Below are 19,892 nucleotides of genomic sequence, written 5' to 3'. Positions count from 1 at the left end.
ATCCGCATTGGGCTAGCGTGGGCTACAGCCCGAGCCCTCTCACACGTGAGAGACCTGGGGGGCTACCATGAAGTGCTAAAGCCGTTCAGTTTAGGTTGAGAGAGGGACGGAGCTATGGAACTGCTATAGCTTCGTGTGGGACGTATATAGACTCCATTTTTTTTTTCAATTAAAAAGTCAAAAAGAGTATGTTTGCTTCATAATAACAAAATATTTTATCGTTGTAAAAATATTTTTTTAAATGCTAAATAATAAAGGAATGATAGTATATAATGCATAAAAAGGTATATAAAAATATAAATCACGCATATCAAAATAAGTACTCATAATAATTAATTTTGCGCGATTTCAATATCAAAAGATGGCAAGAAAAAAAATTATAAATTCGATTAAAAAAATAATAAATTCAAAGAATTATAATTATGCTAACTTAAAACTAAAAATGAACTAATAGAAAAGACTGTCAATGTGATAATAAAAGTTTAATTTAACCTAAAGTTTCATAATTGTAAGTTACTTTGTGTAAAAATCGACAGTCTTTACTATTAACTCGTGGTGGATACTCACCAATATTAAATTTATAAAATAAATTTTCTCAAACATGCAATGAAATATTGTCTTTACGTTCCTTAAAATGGGCTGGGAAGTATCGCTTTTTGGGCGCAACAACTCGAGAGGACTGTAAAGGGATTTCATATTATTTTTTAGGCCTAGGCCTGCAAAGTAACTTTTTTTTAATAAAATATTGTCCTTTAGAGCATTTTTTTTTATTTCATTGTATGTTTGAGAAAAGCACTATACATGCCTCGGCGTGAAAACGGATTCCCGGCCTCGTATCCCTATCCGGCCTCGCTCGCACGCTCGCTCGGCCGTATATACCCACTTGGCCGGAAATCCTCATTTTCCCGGCCTCTGATGTAATGTACTATTATAAATGGTCAACCGAATCTTGGTACAAAATAAATTTCATTTTGGGCACAAGCTTTTATCACCGACTGTACCTTTCTTTCAACAGTCATCTACTGCTCTCCGAAACGTTTCTAAAAACCCCTTACTCGATGGGGATACGACGTTTCATAACAGAGTTGCTATGACCACCTTTCTGATCCATCAGCAGATCAGCTCCATGATACCATAATATTGCATTGTCACGTTATTTTGAGAATAAAAGCACAGAACTAAATCAAGATAGAAGGAAAAAGTGTATCTACTTCGCGTGCGGAAAAGTTAAATAGCGAGCGACATTGTTCGCCGCGCAAGTCAGTCTGTTCCCGACCGCTGCCCGCGAGTGACATACAGTGAAAAATACAAAATGGGTCGGTATTCGATAATTAACTGTTCAAACACCACCAATAAAAGCAAGAGTGTTAAACAAAGTGTTTCCTATCATCGGTAAGTACCATTTGTCCTAAAATATTTTTTATTAAATAAAAAACACGATTTTCCTATTTTTATCATCAAAACATTAGCTGACGTACGGCCGTCAAACTAGTTTTCCATTGCGGCTTTAATTTGACGAGTCCGACTTGGCGTGCGTTTAAAACAAGCGATATAAAAATAGGCTATTCAAACTGTCGAGACAAAGTGAAGGTAGATTTGTTATTTTGTCCGTCGAACTCACGTCGAACTTAAGAATAGTGGTGCACCACGGAACTATATCGTCATGTATGCTGCGATTTCCTTATTCGATTTAAATCGATTTTGCGAAGCAGTGGAAATTATAATTATGTTTTTATATTGTTATGAAACTATACATTTATAAAGTACGAGTGAAAAGTAAATTTAACTTTAAAATAGGTTACAGTTACGGTATTAACGTTGAATTTGTGGTCGGCAGAAAAACAAATACAAACATAATACGCTCTATATTTATTATGAATAAAAATAACTCTAAAAATGTGTTAATGGTTAATTATATTGATATACATATTACTAAAAGTTGTAACAAATAACATGAGGATAATGAAGTGAGAACATGGTCGATTTTCTTAAAAATATTACGAAATATTAACTAGTATTAATATCTACCTACTAAAATCTTTGTTCCTGGCCTTAGGCAAATTATATACCTACTAGTGAATTGTTTGTCATCACACGAATACAGGTATATACTTACTTCATTTCACAACGAAGATGAACATCCGATATTTTTAACTTCGGCGGGCATCCCGCAAGCAACCTCCACAATCGATCGAATAGGTTACGCGGCGACAACGTTCCCATCACTAAAGTACACTCGTGACGTCATAGGCTCGACACAAAACGTTACACGCTCGGTTTCGCTGTTAATCGCCGAGCATTTTCCTTCTATCTTGATTTAGTTCTGTGGTTGAAGGGATGGAGAGTGACATAGGCTATTTTTTGTCTCTTTCTGACGCGAACGAATCTGTGGGAAAAAGCTAGCTGATTGTTGATTGAAAATGTTGGGGCGAAGGTATAATTCCCGTCCATAATTTGAATTTCGCGCCTTTTTTCAGTGCAAAGATTTGATTGACCATCTAATCATAAAATGTTGTGTGGAAATGTTTGGTATAGAACTTTGATTGGTAGGAATTCGGAGCCCCTAAACTTGGCTCCAAAATTAGGCGAACTAAATTGACAGGTCATCCTTGCGTTATCCCAGAATTTACTACGACTCATGGGAGCCTGGGGTCCACATTGACAACTAAGATTTAGCGTAGGCACTAGTTTTTACAAAAGCGACTGCCATCTGACCTTAAAACCCGAAGGGTAAACTAGACCTTATTGGAATTAGTCCGGTTTCCTCACGATGTTTTCCTTCACCGAAAAGCGACTGACAAATATCAAATGACATTTCGCACATAAATTCCAAAAAAACTCATTGGTGCAAGCCGGGGTTCGAATCTCGAGTCAATTTAGTTCTTTTGATTTTGAACGCATATTAATTCTAGTTACAGTAGTTACAATAGTGTTTTCCTAAATAACGTGACCACAGATGTCATATATACCATAGATCAAGCAAACGTATCTACTTAGCGTGTCAAATGAACTCAGTGAAATCCACTGAGTTGTCCGTCTTTACTCGCAGCTTGCAGCTTTCGGGCGTCAATTTTTGCAAGTTGAAGTCAACCAAAACATAAAAAATGCCTCGTTACGTGATATTCAATTGCAACAACACAAAAATTATGAACAATCAAGAGCCTGAGACATATTTAAAATTACAGGCAAGAATCAACTTCAGTACAAAATTTGACACGCTCGGCCCCTATACAAATATATGAATTTGTTTCTTCTATCTAAATTAAGTTCTGTGAACGTGACAAATAAAATTAAATGTAATCGATTTTTCTATAGTCATTGTGTATAAGGGATCATCCACATATTACGTCACACCAAATTTCAGGTTTTTGGACCCCTCCCCCCCCTATGTCACGCTTTTTTGTATCCCTTTAACAGGGATTGTCACATTTAGTATGACCCCCCCCTCCCCCTTACACTGTGACGTAATATATGGATGACGCCTAATAACATATCTGTCCGGATTCATAGGTTTAATTTCACTAAATATAAATAACCTATCTTGTACAATGTGACATTAATATAACTATAATTAATTAAATAAAAAAGCTTTTCTACCGGAAGCCTCGTGTAAGGTAACTTTTTTTTATTATCTATAACTTTTACCATAGACAAAAGAATAATAAGACTTACAAAGTCGTATACAGCGCCACCGTCAAAAAACTATTTTGATTAAAAAATAATGTTGGGATAAAAAAAAATGTCAATGTAAACAGCTTTGCATGTGGCAACTATTTTGACACTTCCGTATGAGAAAAGTAAGCGTTGCTGTGATAAAAAAAATTGTTTCATTTTTCTATTTTTGCTAAGCTGTAAAATAATGTAGATTTTGACTGAACTAGATGACACTCCCACCAGCCGACTGGAATCGAGTCGCGTCGAAGCGCATTTTCAATATTTCCTATTTTTAACCCACGACGCAAAAACAACGGGGAAGTTTGACGTGTCTGTCTGTTTGTCTGTGTGTGTCTGTCTGTGGCTTCGTAGCTCCCGAACGGATGAACCGATTTGGATTGAGTTTTTTTTGTTTGAAATCTGAATTAGTCGGGAGTGTTCTTAGCCATGTTTCATGACAATCGGTCCACTATGTCGGGAGTTTTTCAAAATTTTAATTAAATAAAATGCGCGTTGACTACGTCCGTTCGGTATGAATCGTACTTTATGGTCCCTTATTGAAATGTAAGACTTTTTTCGCTTTCTTTGGTCTTGTTATTTCTCTGTCTACGCTTAAACGTACATTTATATACAAAAATAAATTCTATAAGGTATACGAGTAAATTGGGTTTATATTTTCAAATCCCTGAAATTTGGGCAAAGCTGACAAGTGAATAGTATAAACCTGGTCATATTCATAGTAACAAAAAATAAATAAAAAATCATAGAAGTTCAGGATACTATTTAACATCTGCTTAACACCGTCACTCAATCTTTTTTAACCGACTACGCAAAAGGAGGCCTATGATTAACTATTTCACCTACATAGGTGGTGCCATCTACAATGTTGTATATGGGCATTTTCAGAAATTGGGACCCAAAATTAGCGACAGCTGTTAACAAAAATTAACTCGATGTCAGTTTTGTGACGACAATTAAGAATAAAATTTGTCTAAAAACCAACTTTTTTTCATGTTATGAATGTAGATTATTGCTTATAGTTTACGTAATTAACACAAAACCAATATTTTTATTGAAATTTCATGCTTAATTGTCGTCACAAAACTGACATCGAGTTAATTTTTGTTAACGACTTTCACTAATATTGAGTCCCAATTTTTGAAAATGCCCATACCGAGAAATCAAATGGCGATTACCGTCTCTACTATTCACTAGTCTTTGCCTCGAATTTCATACACACATTCACTAAAATTTTGGGGCCATTATATAAAGACCGCTTATAATTTGATATTAGCTAAGGTACAGCGGGGCAAAACTCGACTGTGGGGCAATTGTAACTGATCCATTTTTTCCATTATTACACTACGATGTTGAGTTCTACATGTATCCACTGAACACGCCTACCAGATATAACCGGTGGACACTCTATTTAATAATGCAAACACTGTAAAACATGGAAAAAATGGAGTAGTTACATTTGCCCCACTGTACCTTATAGTTTTTTAAACCTGCACTTTTTGCTCCACCAATCTCTTCTTCCTCCTATTAACGAAAGGCATTAAAATCCACAAAGCCGCTCCGGCCGTATATATCAACCCAAAAGTCAAAAACATATGCATATAGTTACCATCTGCCTCAAACCAAAGTCCGCATATAGGAGGCCCTATCAACTGTAGTATACCGTTAACGAACAAACTTATACCATAAGTAGACATTAGTCTGTCTACACCTAAGATTTCCGCCATAACTAAAGTAGTTGTAGCATTATTGACACCTGACGCTAAACCAAATAGTGCGCAAACTACGCTTATAGCTACGTAGGACTCTAAAAACGGTATCGTAGCTAGAGTTATACCTGAGAAAAATAAACCGCCAACGAAATAAAATGTTTTAGGTATTAGATTCAAATCGCAGAGCGCCGAACCACCGATCCTGCCTACTAAATCTAAAGCGGAGACAGTGCTAAGTAGATACGCACCTCTCGCTTTGGAAAACCTATGTTCGCCGCGTGGGATGGTAGGAGAATTATAAAGTTAGTGCATGATATAGCTACAGTACTGCTTGATATAAGAATTATTAGGTATGTAGGATCGCTAAGGAGACTTATATCGAAGAATTTATTAGGTTCTTTATCCTTCTTTTTTTGCAGCAAAAGCAGCAATAAGCAACTTCAGCGACGCTATCGGTGACAGATTTTAAAGAGAATTGCGAAGCGAATTCGTTCGGTTGATCGAAGGCGGATAAAGTTGATCCGTGGAAGGGCGTGTGTACGTACGCGAAACTTGAAGTCGACATGTTTCGTTTGGGCCCCGCTGTGCTGAGTCTGCGTCCGAACGTTTCAACTGACCCCAGTTTGGAGGCGTCTCGGTCTAAAGCCATAGAGGCTGAGCTGTAAGCAGTTTTGGGAATAGGTTTGGTGTAAGACAGTTTTCTTTTGGACATGTTCTGACGTAAGTTCTGAGAGGAGGGTGAAGTATGTTGGTTCAGGCGAGGGGTAGAGTTTTCTTTGGCTAGTTTGTCGACGTGTCCGTTCTCTTCTTCTTCTTGCGTGGGAGAGAGATGGAAGCTCTCCACTGGCTCTTCTTCTTCGAAGAGAATGTCCTGGAAAGACGATAAAAAAATATTCAAAAAAAATTAAATATACTTGAAGAGAAACGTAAGCAATGGAAATGAACTTATTTAAACTAAACAAAGCTAAAGGGCTAATTGTAAGTAACAAATGTTAATTACGAAATAATAAACGAAATTTACTTTCATTGCCATTTCAATTTATCTACAAAGCTACTTAAAGTTATTTTATAATAATTATAATCTAACCCTCTTATTCATAAACGTACTCTAAACTTTTTTTTTATTTTTTTTATTTTATTATTCACAAAAAATAAACTTATAATTAACAGTTTACAGGAATCCTCGCCAAACAGTAACGTTTGATGGCGAGATAAATAGCTGATGGCGAGATGGCGATAACTTATCACGCCGGTAAAGTTCGTTTGTCCCTTTCCGACGTATTGGTGTGATAGAAAAGGACAAACGAACTTTATCGGCTTGATAACTTTAGAGTACGTTTCTGAATAAGGGGATAAATCAACGATTAATCATTCAAGAAAACAAAACTGTTAAAATATACGAAACAACACCTTTGATTTCGCAGTCATACATATAAAAAAGGCTAGTTTCCTACTAGTCAAATCAACTTCTTTTTATGAACTGTCAAAACGATTTGCTAATATGGAATTACTATGAAATACTGAGGAGAGACGTCACGGTCAATTCATTTACTTTATATCTTTCTCTTTGACTTATTCAATATAAATTATGTTTAAACATAACTACTGTCCATATTTGTCTTCTAATTATGTGGTGCTTTATAGGGAACTTGACTGTAGTTAAAATAAAATATATTATACCATGCACGAAATAAAGCATCGGATAATTATAAGAAAAACATGGACAGAACTTATTTTTAAATCCAATTTCTATTTAATAAGTCAGGTAGAAATATATAAAGTAATTGAGTTGACCGTGACGTCACTCAATTCGATTTAATATAAATCCAAATTAGCAAGTCGTCCAAATTCGTTTTGACAGTTCTTAAAAAGAAGCTGATTTGACTAGGAGGCAAGTAGCCTATTTCGTGCACTGCATAAAATATTTTAGAGGTATTCTAAGTATAGGAAACTAGCCTATTATGAAACCTTTGCCTCTGATTGTTACATTTTTTTTTCTTAATTAAGGGTTAAGCAAAGCCTAAGCTCCAAAGCAGTTATTATTTCTTTTTGGTCTCTGAAACTTACGACTCTTTTGCTCCTCTTTTTTATCAAGGCCGATATTTAATTCTTTACCGGTATTGCAGAAAGGCTCGGAACCGGTTATAGAAATACTGGTAACACAGGTTTCTTGAGGTTTGAGAACTTTATTGTAATCTAAAAAGAAACTGGGTTAGCAACAAACGCTCGGTCAATAAACCGGTTTTTATTTCATAAAACTTCAATAGAAACCAAGGACGATTATAAAGGACCAGCAGAGTCCTTACTAAATACCGTACCCCGTTGGCAGCCGTAAATCTATGTCACTAGATGTCACTAAGAGTGTCATTTGAATAAAAATGTCGTTTTTTTTTAAAATACGCACGCGGTAGTTCAACGGCATTACAAGTGATACAGTGAAAAGTATATAGATGACGCTAGGGGCCCGTGTCATGTTTCAGTCCCTGTTTACAACGCAAACCATCGTTCTTATTTTGAATTATGACAATCATGCAAAAGAGTACCATACTGTCAAATTTTCTATCTCTTTCATTTTGAGCGTGACGTCAATGATTAGTAATATTACTTTCAATATATTTAAAATTTAGATTTTAATGAGGCCATTTCGAACGGTGTTTATGATAGATATCATGTTGACAATCAATCTCCTGACCGTCTCGCTCATACCAATCCTATCCTATATTTGAACGAGTGCGACCGAAACAGTTGAGTATTATTGAAGATTTTTGAATGTCTAAAATCTTATTGGTACTTAGTTGTCGAAAACCCGCTTTTTAGGGTTCCGTAGTCAACTAGGAACCCTTATAGTTTCGCCATGTCTGTCTGTCCGTCCGTCCGTCCGTCCGTCCGTCCGTCCGTCCGTCCGTCCGTCCGTCCGTCCGCGGATAATCTCAGTAACCGTAAGCACTAGAAAGCTGAAATTTGGTACCAATATGTATATCAATCACGCCAACAAAGTGCAAAAATAAAAAATGGAAAAAAATGTTTTATTAGGGTACCCCCCCTACATGTAAAGTGGGGGCTGATATTTTTTTTCATTCCAACCCCAACGTGTGATATATTGTTGGATAGGTATTTAAAAATGAGTAAGGGTTTACTAAGATCGTTTTTTGATAATATTAATATTTTCGGAAATAATCGCTCCTAAAGTAAAAAAAAGTGCGTCCCCCCCTCTAACTTTTGAACCATATGTTTAAAAAATATGAAAAAAATCACAAAAGTAGAACTTTATAAAGACTTTCTAGGAAAATTGTTTTGAACTTGATAGGTTCAGTAGTTTTTGAGAAAAATACGGAAAACTACGGAACCCTACACTGAGCGTGGCCCGACACGCTCTTGGCCGGTTTTTCCATAAAGTGTTGGCGCGACGTCAAGTGGGTGATAGGCGTACGAGCAAGTACGCGTTGGATGGTCGACTACTATGCGCAGCGGTTTTTACGCGTACTTACGGTGACACACAATCGAAAAAGGTGGTCGAGCCATAAGTACGCATACCTGCTCGTATCGTACGTTTATCACCCACTTCAGACTGCGTTTCGATCGGCGTTTAGCGTCAGTGATTATCAGCTCGGCTTCATGGCTTTACGAACCTTAGCTCGGACCATCGAATATGAAACTTATAAACTTCTTTATACACAAGGGTATAAAGAAGTTTATAACCAGGTGCTCCATGACACCATTGCACCAATCTGTCGCCAGCACCGCTACACTTCAACGGCCAAGTCACACAACATCCATACTAATATTATAAATGGGAAAGTGTGTCAAGTGTGTGTGTCTGTTTGTTTGTCCATCTTTCACGGCAAAACGGAGCGACGTATTGACGTGATTTTTTAAGTGGAGATAGTTGACTGGATGGAAAGTGACATAGGCTACTTTTTGTCTCTTTTTATATCCCCCCACTTCCTTAGAATGGAGGATGGAAGTTTGTGGAGAGATTTTCGAATTTAACGCGAGCGAAGCCGCGGGCAAAGGCTAGTTAACTATAATAATAAAGAAATCGCAGTAAGGAACTTTATGTAGATTTCATTACTTTTTAGAGATAAACAAGCAGCTCCATCGAGACGGCTATTTTTTACAGAATGTTTTTGGTGGGATATACATAGGCATAGGTATATAACACTAACAAGGTATCTATTGTCTTAGTCCGTTTTCACATTATCCGATCCGATATCGGATGTCGGAAGGATTTAAATGGAAAAAATCCAAGATAGCGCCTGTAATGTATGGGGTATCAGTCCTACATCCGATATCGGATCGGATAATGTGAAAACGCATTTAGTCTCATTAATAATTACTTATATCAGAGTTTCACTAATTATTTCCTTTTATTCATTTATTATCTCAGTTTAGGTTTATACGAGTACCAAACGAGTATAGTATACGAGTAGAAAATATATTACCAAAACAATACAAACTATCATTAATTTATTATAAAAACGTAATCCAAAGTGCCACACCTGGCGGCCTAACTATCGGCGTTGTGTCCAAGATGAAGCCTGACCGACGAAGCTAGCAAGTCTCTCTACATGTTAGCTGAAATACTGTCAAACCATTCACTGTGATTACTCAGATTATTATAAGCAAAATGATCTTCGAATGAACTTTCTGGACAATTGAGATGCATGGGCGCAGTCGAAACCAGCTCGCCCCTTCAGCCGTGTCCCGTTGAAAATCGGAAAGATTCTTTTCCTTAGCACATTAAATTTAATGTTTACAAATTGGATTCGCCTTCTGTCACCTAAACTGGTAATTTTATGTATGAGGTCATTGGTCATACAATTATTAATTTATACAGTTATTAATTCTGTATCTCTACTCGCATTGCTGCTGCGATTCTAAAATATTTAATATCCATATATTATGAATATTCAATAAATCATACAATGACATTTGTGATGTGACATGGATGTCACTGGATGTCACATCTGTTGGCACAATGATTGCGTTTTGTTGAACGTATTTGAGCTCAACATATAGGTTTATTATCACTAAGTATATTATATTAATGAACAACGAAACGGATGTGACATTTTCCTAGTCCACCAACGTCATCTAGTCATTTTATTTGGCAATAGTTAGACAACATGCGAACAAACTTAGCCAGCGAAGCGATCACAACTACGTCGAGGCCGACCAAAAAATATAATTTGTAAAAATTATGTTTTGAGCCAATATTTTGATATTAAAATAAAGTTTTTTGATAGTTATTCATAGTATAATATAAAAACAAGTAAACATATGTGTGAAAATATGTTTTTTTCCACTCCCGGGTTACGAAACAACGCCATCTAGTTTTAAAGCAATAACTAAGCTTTTTTCAGGGGTACGCTTTTTTGTATGGGCTATATCAGTCTAGTATTAAATGGTCCTTGATAGAAACTGAAATTAAAAAGTAAATAGGTAAATGGTTTGATAATTTTACCGCAATACAAAGCTCGAAGACATTTCAAACGGGTATCGTACATATTCACCCAGAAAAGGATGTTGATTTCACCAGTATGTTGTTTTTCTCTTCAGTTAACGGTAAAAATGATTTCTACTATATGTCTTGTTAATGACCATAACCAAAACTAAGATTCAGATTCAGATTCAATAGTTTATTCATGGTAAACATATAAATTATTTACATAAGTAATTCATAATTACAAAAAAAAATAAGATAAGAAAATAAAATATGTCAGGTTTACCACGAAATGGTCCCGCCTCAGCGTAAATGCTGACCCCTAGGGAGCGCTGATCTTCCGGCGAGACCTGGGGCCCGTTTCTCGAAAGGTACAAGCCTTGTATTACAAGTGTGTTTCCATGACAACCCATACGATTTGACAGTTCGCGCAACGGGACGAACGCAGCTATGCGGCTTCGGCCTGCCCTTCCGACATATCTGAACGCACCCACTATTGCGACTAACTGGGTATGGTCGCTAAATTTAATAAGTGGTTAAAATTTAAACGAGATAGAACAAGATAAAATGGATATCTCTATGGCGTACAGGTAATGACGAGTTCAACCGAGTATTGGAAAATCGAGAGTAACCTAATACATTATATCGTTTCCAGCAAATCACAAAAATCCGTTCCTTCTTCATAATGATAAGAAGAGCGCAATAACAAAAATGCTTTCTATTATTTAACCGGTAGATACTTAATTAACGGAATAATATAACGATTTTATAACGTTATTTTAACTGTCTGACGTTATTTTAACTGACGACCGGTTTGGCCTAGTCGGTAGTGACCCTGCCTGCTACGCCGCGGTCCCGGGTTCGAATATTGTTGTCTGAGTGCCCATAACACAAGCCTTCCTGAGCTTACCGTGGGACTCAGTCAATCTGTGTAAGAATGTCCTATAATAAAAACTTAATACCTGTTATTTCAATACCGGTTCCAAGCTCTGCTGTATTATAAAGATTCATAAGCCACAACCAATTAAATACCGGTATTAGATACCGTTATTCTACTCATCAGTCAATTAATCACTTTCCTAACTAAATTATTAATAAATTAATACGTTTATTGTATTACCATAGTCACACTCTAACCGCTTATGTATTAGCATATATTTTAGTGGCTTTGAAAATGAAACTACCGTCCTTTTGTGTTAACAGAGAGTAAGTGTCAATGTCAAATATTCATGTCGTGAAACATATCGTCACTACTTTTAAAAAAACTTGTATCTTCGTCTGTCAATTAAAAGAAAATTGTAGTAAGTATGTATGGAATGCATATAGACTTACTGCTTTTTAACTTTGAGTAGAAGCATGAGATACGAGATTTTTTTAAAGTAGTGACGATATATATATTGTAATATATATATCGTCACTACCTACCTACGGTGTACCTAGGGTAGGGTAGGGTAGTAATTCAACTAAGGCACTGGTCTCACCAAAAGCGAGTAAGCGATGAGCTATTGTCGATAGAAAGGAACAAAAGATAGTCGCTCCCGTGTGAATAAAAGAGACGAGATGATAGCGCGAGCGAGTTACAGTTCGTCACCAAAGATATATTGAATAGGGAAGATATAATGATCGTCGCTGGTACCTCTTAGTTTTCGAGTTATTTACAGATGGCGCTGTTTTCAATGTTTAAAAGTGCCATCTAGTGAGATAATAATTAATTACATTGCCAAGTAACCATATCGGAATATGATTCAATATTTTGAGCCGGGCGGCACCTCGTTTTTTGGCTTAGGGGTTAGAGTATTTGACTTGCATTTCTGTGATCTCAGGTTCGAGACCCAGCTCCGGTTTTTTTTAATGTGTTTGAAAAATAATTATGTTGTTTTTTACTTTTTTTATCTTGAACTATAAATCGCTCGCTTTTCTCTTTTATTTACACGAGAGCGAATATCATTTGTTCGTTAACGCCGATAGCTCATCGCTTTCTCGCTTTTGGTGAGACCAGTGCCTAAGGCTCAAAAATCTCATACAAACAGTTATATGTATGCCGAAATACAGTTATATATTCAATGCTTTATTGCAATTCATGTGTACACATAATGATCTTAGGCTAAGTATAATATAGTCTCAACATGAACCCTGAGAGGGCATAGCAACATAATTATATATATACACTAACTTAAATAAAAAACAAAAAAATACATATTGCCACACACACATATATTGTACACATATATTGTCTGTCTTTCATTTGATTAAGACTTAAGGCTGTTTTCACGATATGATGTTTTATTTGACATTTACCCCCATTTCGACTTTACTCTCTGGTGTTAGAAAAGTGATTATTGAGAAAGTTAGTAAAGCAGCATGATTCTAGTTTGGACACTTTTTACTTTGAGCGCTTGAATTCGCGTGGTACATTCAATACTGTCCATTGTCCAATACTATCGAATACGGATAAGGCATAATGAGTCAATATGTCTAACCTTCACATTTTGCCCGTTTAAACCAATGATCAGTATTTATTGAAAGTTCATATGTTTACGGGCATTTTCAGAATTTGGAACACCCCAATTAGCGTAAGTTGTTAACAAAAATCAACTCGCTGTCAGTTTTGTGACGACAATTAAACATAAAATCTGTTTAAAAAAAATTTTTTTACATTCTGAATGTAGATTATTGTTTAAAGTAATTAACACAAAAACAATATTTTTATAGAAATTTCATGCTTAATTATCGTCACAAAACTGACAGTGAGTTAATTTTTGTTAACAACTTACGCTAATTGGGGGGTCCCAAATACTGAAAATGCTCTTACCACTAATTGTGAGTAGCAAGTAGCAAAAGTATGAACTCGCAAAAAACACCCGTGACAATTAGATAAAAGGTCAAATGTGAAGGCCAGACACACTTAGCCTTATGACACACTTACCCGTAATGACCTTAAATGATACTAATATTAAGATAAGTAGTGATAAATACCACTATAATCATAAAATTTAACGCTTGATTTTCAAAACAAGTCAAAAAGTAGTAAGACGTCGTTTTTCACTAATTTTTGGCGAAGTCGAGCGCTCGATATTGAAAATCAGTGCCCTGTGTGGTTAGTACGTAAATATTAATTGTTAAAATAATATTAAAGCGATTTTCTCTCGTGAGAAGTAAAAAGGAATGTACTTTATTTATTCAAATAAAGAATTTAACTAAACATTTTTGTACCTGTTCTTAGTAAACTCAACCGACATTGACCACGCATAGTTTTGTAAATCTTATGGATAATTATGTTTAACGTTTAACTTTAATACATGCCATAGACGTGAGAAGGTATAATTAAAAAAAAAAAACCGAAAAATCTAATTTTCGAGATAAATTGTTAAAACAGCAACATAGATTAGATGTAGATGTATTTGATTAGTTGTTAAAGCAACACAAAAAGGCTATTCGACAACTGGTATGATATTTTCAAAGGTAGCAGTAGTTTTTTTTTTTTTTTTCAAAAAGCGACTGAAATGTAACCGGTTCATATTAAATTAGAATACCGGTGGTCTAATTTTTACCGGCTTTTTTTTTTTCATAAAAGTCAACTTAATACTGTCATAATATTTTTTATGTATTATTTGTAACCGGTTAAGAATTATTATTAGGGCATTATGGTAACAGATAATGAAACTTGTCCTGTCGATTCGGACGAAGGAACAAATCAAATTATTATGTATCTTTTTAGTGTTTAAAAAAAATTTTTAAATGGATACTACTTTACATTATAATCAATAACGTTTACCACTAACATCATGTCAAGACCTTCCTTCTAACACAAATCATGCAACATCCAACACAGCACAGGATAGACACAAACACAAATATAAATAAATGGATTGCTTACTTTAGTCGGTGATCCCAAAAAGGCACGGTTTCATTTTCAAAAACACTTCAAAATAAATCACGACTCATTTCGCTATAAAAACAGCTGAAATGTTTAATACCGGTAAAACGAGAAATACCGGTTAAATATTAACGGTATTGTATTAACTGCTTTTTTGATTCCATGCTCGAAAATGCAACGAGAAAAGACCGGTTAAATATTACCTACCGTTATGTTCTGAACTACTTTTTTATTCATTATTCGCAAATTTGGCGATAAACAACCTGTTTAATATTACCGGTAATTTCTTAACTACTTATTTTATTCCTTGGTCGCAATTGCAACGAGAAAAAAACCGGTAAACATTACCGGTAAATTTATACGTTTTTTTTCAATTCCTAGTAAAAAATAAAACACGAACAAAATCATATAAATCATAACAAACACAAAAAAAAACCATTGCTTAAAAGCTTAGCTTAGCACATTCAAACCGCATATATTTATCAACCAACTATTACTAACCCGTGCGGTATAAACCACAATATAGGAGGGAAGTCAAACTATATAAATAGTATTGTGGAGCTATATATTTAAAATAATGTTCTTGTACCCACATGTATATTAATTGAATAAAAAAATTAAATAAATAAGTAGATTTGTATTGAATACGGCTGTTGCAAGTTCTTTAACCAACACACACTTGTAGATGGACGCTGCTATTGGGCTATTGGGTAGGTAAAGTTTTTTGAAGATGAGCAAATAATATATTTTCCTGATAGATCTTGGGTGGGTGGATAGATAGGGTGGACTTTATTCACACGGTCTGATTAGGCGACATATTCACTAGGTTCACAAAGAAATTTTTGAAGTGAATAAGAATTGACCAGGTGGGAGAGTTGAACCAACAGATACGGAAAAGTGTCAAAATGAATATATGTAATTAACGGGTATGGTGATTTGGGATTTCTGATAAAATCCATACTAATATTATAAATGGGAAAGTGTGTGTGTCTGTTTGTTTGTCCGTCTTTCACGGCAAAACGGAGCGACGAATTGATGTGATTTTTTTAAATGGAGATAGTTGAAATGATGGAGAGTGACATAGGCTACTTTTTGTCTCTTTCTAACGCGAGCAAAGCTGCGGGCAAATGCTAGTACGTTATAACGATCGCGGATAGGTGGTTTTTTTACTTTTATTCCGTATAATTGATTTATTATCTTTTTTTTTTAATTAACCGAAATGAAATTTGTGAAATGTAATAGCAGGGGTGACAATGCCTTTGCGCGTGCTCAATATATGAAATTAGAAAAGCGATGTCAACTGTCAGTGTCACTTAGCTGTCATTGCTGTTATTTTCTTCTAATTTCATACATTGAGCACGCGCAAAGGTATTGTCACCCTCATCTGCTATTACATTTGACAAATGTAATTTCGGTCACTTAAAAAAAAAGAAAAAAATATACGAAATAAAAATAAAAGATCCACCTTTCCGTAATCGTTATAAGTTTATAACGTATTCTATATAGCGCGTAGCACATAGCCTGAGCGCATTTTTGAAAATGTCAACAAATTTAGCCGACCTGTATCATAGCAATACGAATAATTTTCTTTTTAACTTTTCGTATTGCTGCCATGATTACCAAAAACCTGTTTTCAGACACTTTAAGTGTAGCATATACTCCCATGGATGGTATGAAGACGAGGGACGATTTCAGTTTTCGTGGTTCTCTGGCAACCAACTACCTGAGTTGAGCAACGTTATTTTGGACGACAAATCATCATCCACAACAGGTACAGTTTACATGGCTTTTGCTGTTAATTTCATAAATAAGTTCGTGATTTTTACTAACGATGTTTATTTTACAGAAGAGGACGTTGAAGATCTCCCGAGCGACGTCGAGAGTGATTTCGAAGACGACGATTCCGAATCCGACAGCGATTGAATACGAGAATATTTTGTAACTTTGAACAAACCGTTTTTTTTTCAACTTCATCCCAGTTTCCTTTTGTGCGATTTATTTCAGTCCTTCAACTTCAATGTTACGGTTTCGGGTAAATTCTTAGTTAATTATCATCTAATAAATTCAGGGTCGCAACGTATTCATTGGTTTGTAACAGAGAATTCAAGATGCCTCAATACGATTTTTAAATGATATCTGAGTATCGAAAAGTTGTCTGATAGAGAAGGTGCTACACTTAATTTGTCTGATATAAATTTTTTGCACATGTGGACAACTTATTTTATCACGTCCAACAATTTTCAGACATATTGCTATGATACCGATCGGTAAAATTTGTTAACATTTTCAAAACGGTCTCAAAATTTAATGCGTTCACATTTCCGTCTGAAAATTGTTTTGTTCGCATCAAATAACCAAAATTTACTAATAAAAAAGATTTTCAGACGTATTGCTATGAGGGTTTGCGCTACACCACTAACGTCTGAAAAATATGTTTCCGGTATCTCAGAACTATCATTCAACTACAGTCTGCAAATCAGACATATTGCTATGATGCAGTTCGGTAAAATTCTTTGACAATTTTGAAAATTCGGTCAGATCAAACGCTACGCGGAAAATGTCTGATATTGGTATTTTCGAGTTCAGGATAATCGTATCTATCGATTTGATGCGGTTTTGGCTGTATTGCTATGAGACAAAAATTTTGGTCGTGGGCTCTTATTCTAATAAGACAAATATATTATTGACAACCGGTCTGGCGCAGTCGGTAGTGGCCCTGCCTGCTACGCCGCGGTCCCGGGTTCGAATCCCGGTAAGGGCATTTATTTGTGTGATGAGCACTGATATTTGTTCCTGAGTCATGGATGTTTTTTTTTTTTTTTTTTTTTTTTTTTTTTTTTTTTTATTATGAACTGATCGGCGATTTTCTATGTATATAAGTATTTATATATTATATATATCGTTGCCTGAGTACCCACAACACAAGCCTTCTTGAGCTTACCGTGGGCCTCAGCCAATCTGTGTAAGAATGTCCTATAATATTTATTTATTTATTTATTATTTGCCTATCTTAAAAAAAACTTTACCTACCCAATAGCGTTAAAGGCGTTAAGGCCAGGTCACACAGGCTACTTAGAGCCAGTTGCATCAACCACACTTGACAGACACATCATCGTCACGCAGCAGACGTCAGTGTAACTTTCCATACACTAAAATTTAACGAACGCTTTAACGGTGACAGGCGGTTTGATGCAACCGGCCCTTAAGAGGATACAGGAGCGAAAATGCTAAAATGGAAAGGAGCCCCCTTTCAACTTGGGAATTTTAGCTACATATACAACTTATACAATTGTTATTAACTAGATTTATCGAAAAAAATGACCATTAAGAACAACCAAGAAGAAGTTAAAAGATATTTTAAAAAAATCTTTAAATCGAGGTTCCGCTCTCGATTGTTTCCTCCTTCAAAACCAAATCAATCGGAACGTGAGAATCTGAATAACAATGAAATCATCTGTGTCGGACCTTTTAGCTTTTTTGGCTAATTGTTACCAATCTTGAGTGTCACACCTTTTTTTGCGCCACAACGAAAAAGGCCGTTTTTGGAAATTTTTGATTGGCTCTAGCGTCTTTAAAAAGCAGAATATCAAAAAAATCAAAACGTTCCGGCACAGATAAAAATAATAACAATCTGTGTTGGTAAAAATTATTGCTCTATCTTCAAAAACTAGGGAGGAAATAGTCGAGAGCGTTTGTATGGAGCATTGACCCCTCCTGTATTGTCTTAATCAATTAAGGACATACCTGCGGGTTGTCTTCCTCTTCCTCAGGCTCTTTGTACTTGCGGACCATGTGTTCCTCCACGGGCTGGAACAGCAGCGCCGCAGCCCACACGTTCAGCATAATGCCGCCCAGGATCAGCACTGCTCCTCTGGAAATAGAATTACAAATAGAATTGTCAATCCAATTACAGACAAAATAGTTTTCATTAGACTTATATTGACCGGGATATAGACCGTGATTACCTTTTTGATTTTTTGACTTTAACATCCACCCGCCTTCGTCAGTTTTCCGTGATCATGATGCATGCAACTGCGTCGAAATATCGGGAGCTCGACAAAAATCAAAAAGGTAATCACGGTCTATATCCCGGTTAATATAAGTCTAATGAAAATAACCGTGAATCATTCAAAACTCTTAAAATAGTTTTCTCTGTCGTGCTAGTCGTAATCTAAATATTCTATCAAAAAACTTAGACGTTGATGTATTTAACAGCTCCATTCCTTCAGTGAAGCGAAAATTAGCCAAACTATTTTTTAAACCAAATTGAACTTAATTGTATGGAATTTGAGATCAGATTGTTTGCACAACTAACAGGTTTTCGATTTGCCCGGGTGCTTTGTGGAAAATTGTTGTAAGTAGTAGTAGTTTTGTTAGTTTTAGTTAAGCTTTGAGTAGCATATTTCGAGATTTGTGCGATAGTTTTTTTTTTCTTTCTTTAATGTCATACTTCACAATAGCTATGTGCGAATTTGCGCGTACATTTTATATATTGTCCATTCAAATTCTATCTGTGAATACCTGTAATTGGCTTTGTGTTATTATTTAAATTAGCATAATGTTATTTATAGTTGTTGGTGTTCCGAAAATAAATAAATAAATGGAACATGCCATAAAATCGTAACTCGTGTTACTTTTGCCGCGGATTGATCCTAATGGTCACATAATATAATGGAACTTGTGTTTTGTGGACACAATTATTTATTTATTTATTAGTAAAAACATGTTTACATGACATTACAGTAAAACCAATGCGTCACGAAACTTAGATAACAAAACAGAGAGAAAATAATAAAAATAAAATTAAACTATTGATTTGGGCGATGACGTCAGAGCGTGGCTCCATTGCGTCGTTTGCCCCGGTGTGGGATTTGGCAATGCCTGTGGGAGCTCCCCTAGTGCTCTGTGGACGTCACTGTGTATTTGGCAATGCCTGTGTACACTGGAAGGAGGGAGCTAGCTTAGTGCCGTCTCACTCACTTGGAGCTCGCTAGCCGCTAGTGCTCTCACTCACTTGTAGCCGTAGGTCTCGAGCAGGCGCACGAAGTATGACGTCACTGTGTACACTGTGGGAGGGAGCTCGCTAGCTAGTGCCGTCTCACTCACTTGTAGCCGTAGGTCTCGAGCAGGCGCACGAAGTATGACGTCACTGTGTACACTGTGGGAGGGAGCTCGCTAGCTAGTGCCG

At 35.9% G+C, this 19,892-nt stretch overlaps 1 protein-coding gene across 1 annotated transcript in view; it reads right to left on the bottom strand.

Annotated features, from left to right (window-relative positions):
- The window catches only part of LOC125239305 (monocarboxylate transporter 13-like), a 125,821-nt gene that overhangs the window by 4,184 nt on the left and 101,745 nt on the right, over window positions 1-19,892 (bottom strand). The window contains 1 exon segment of the mRNA XM_048146848.1: window positions 18,449-18,575. Within this exon segment, the coding sequence (XP_048002805.1) occupies window positions 18,449-18,575 (127 nt within the window).

The sequence above is a fragment of the Leguminivora glycinivorella genome, chromosome 25 (assembly GCF_023078275.1).
Source record: "Leguminivora glycinivorella isolate SPB_JAAS2020 chromosome 25, LegGlyc_1.1, whole genome shotgun sequence".
Lineage (NCBI taxonomy): Eukaryota > Metazoa > Arthropoda > Insecta > Lepidoptera > Tortricidae > Leguminivora > Leguminivora glycinivorella.
Note: the sequence above shows the minus strand (reverse complement) of the source record. Positions and strands in the feature narration are given on the sequence as shown.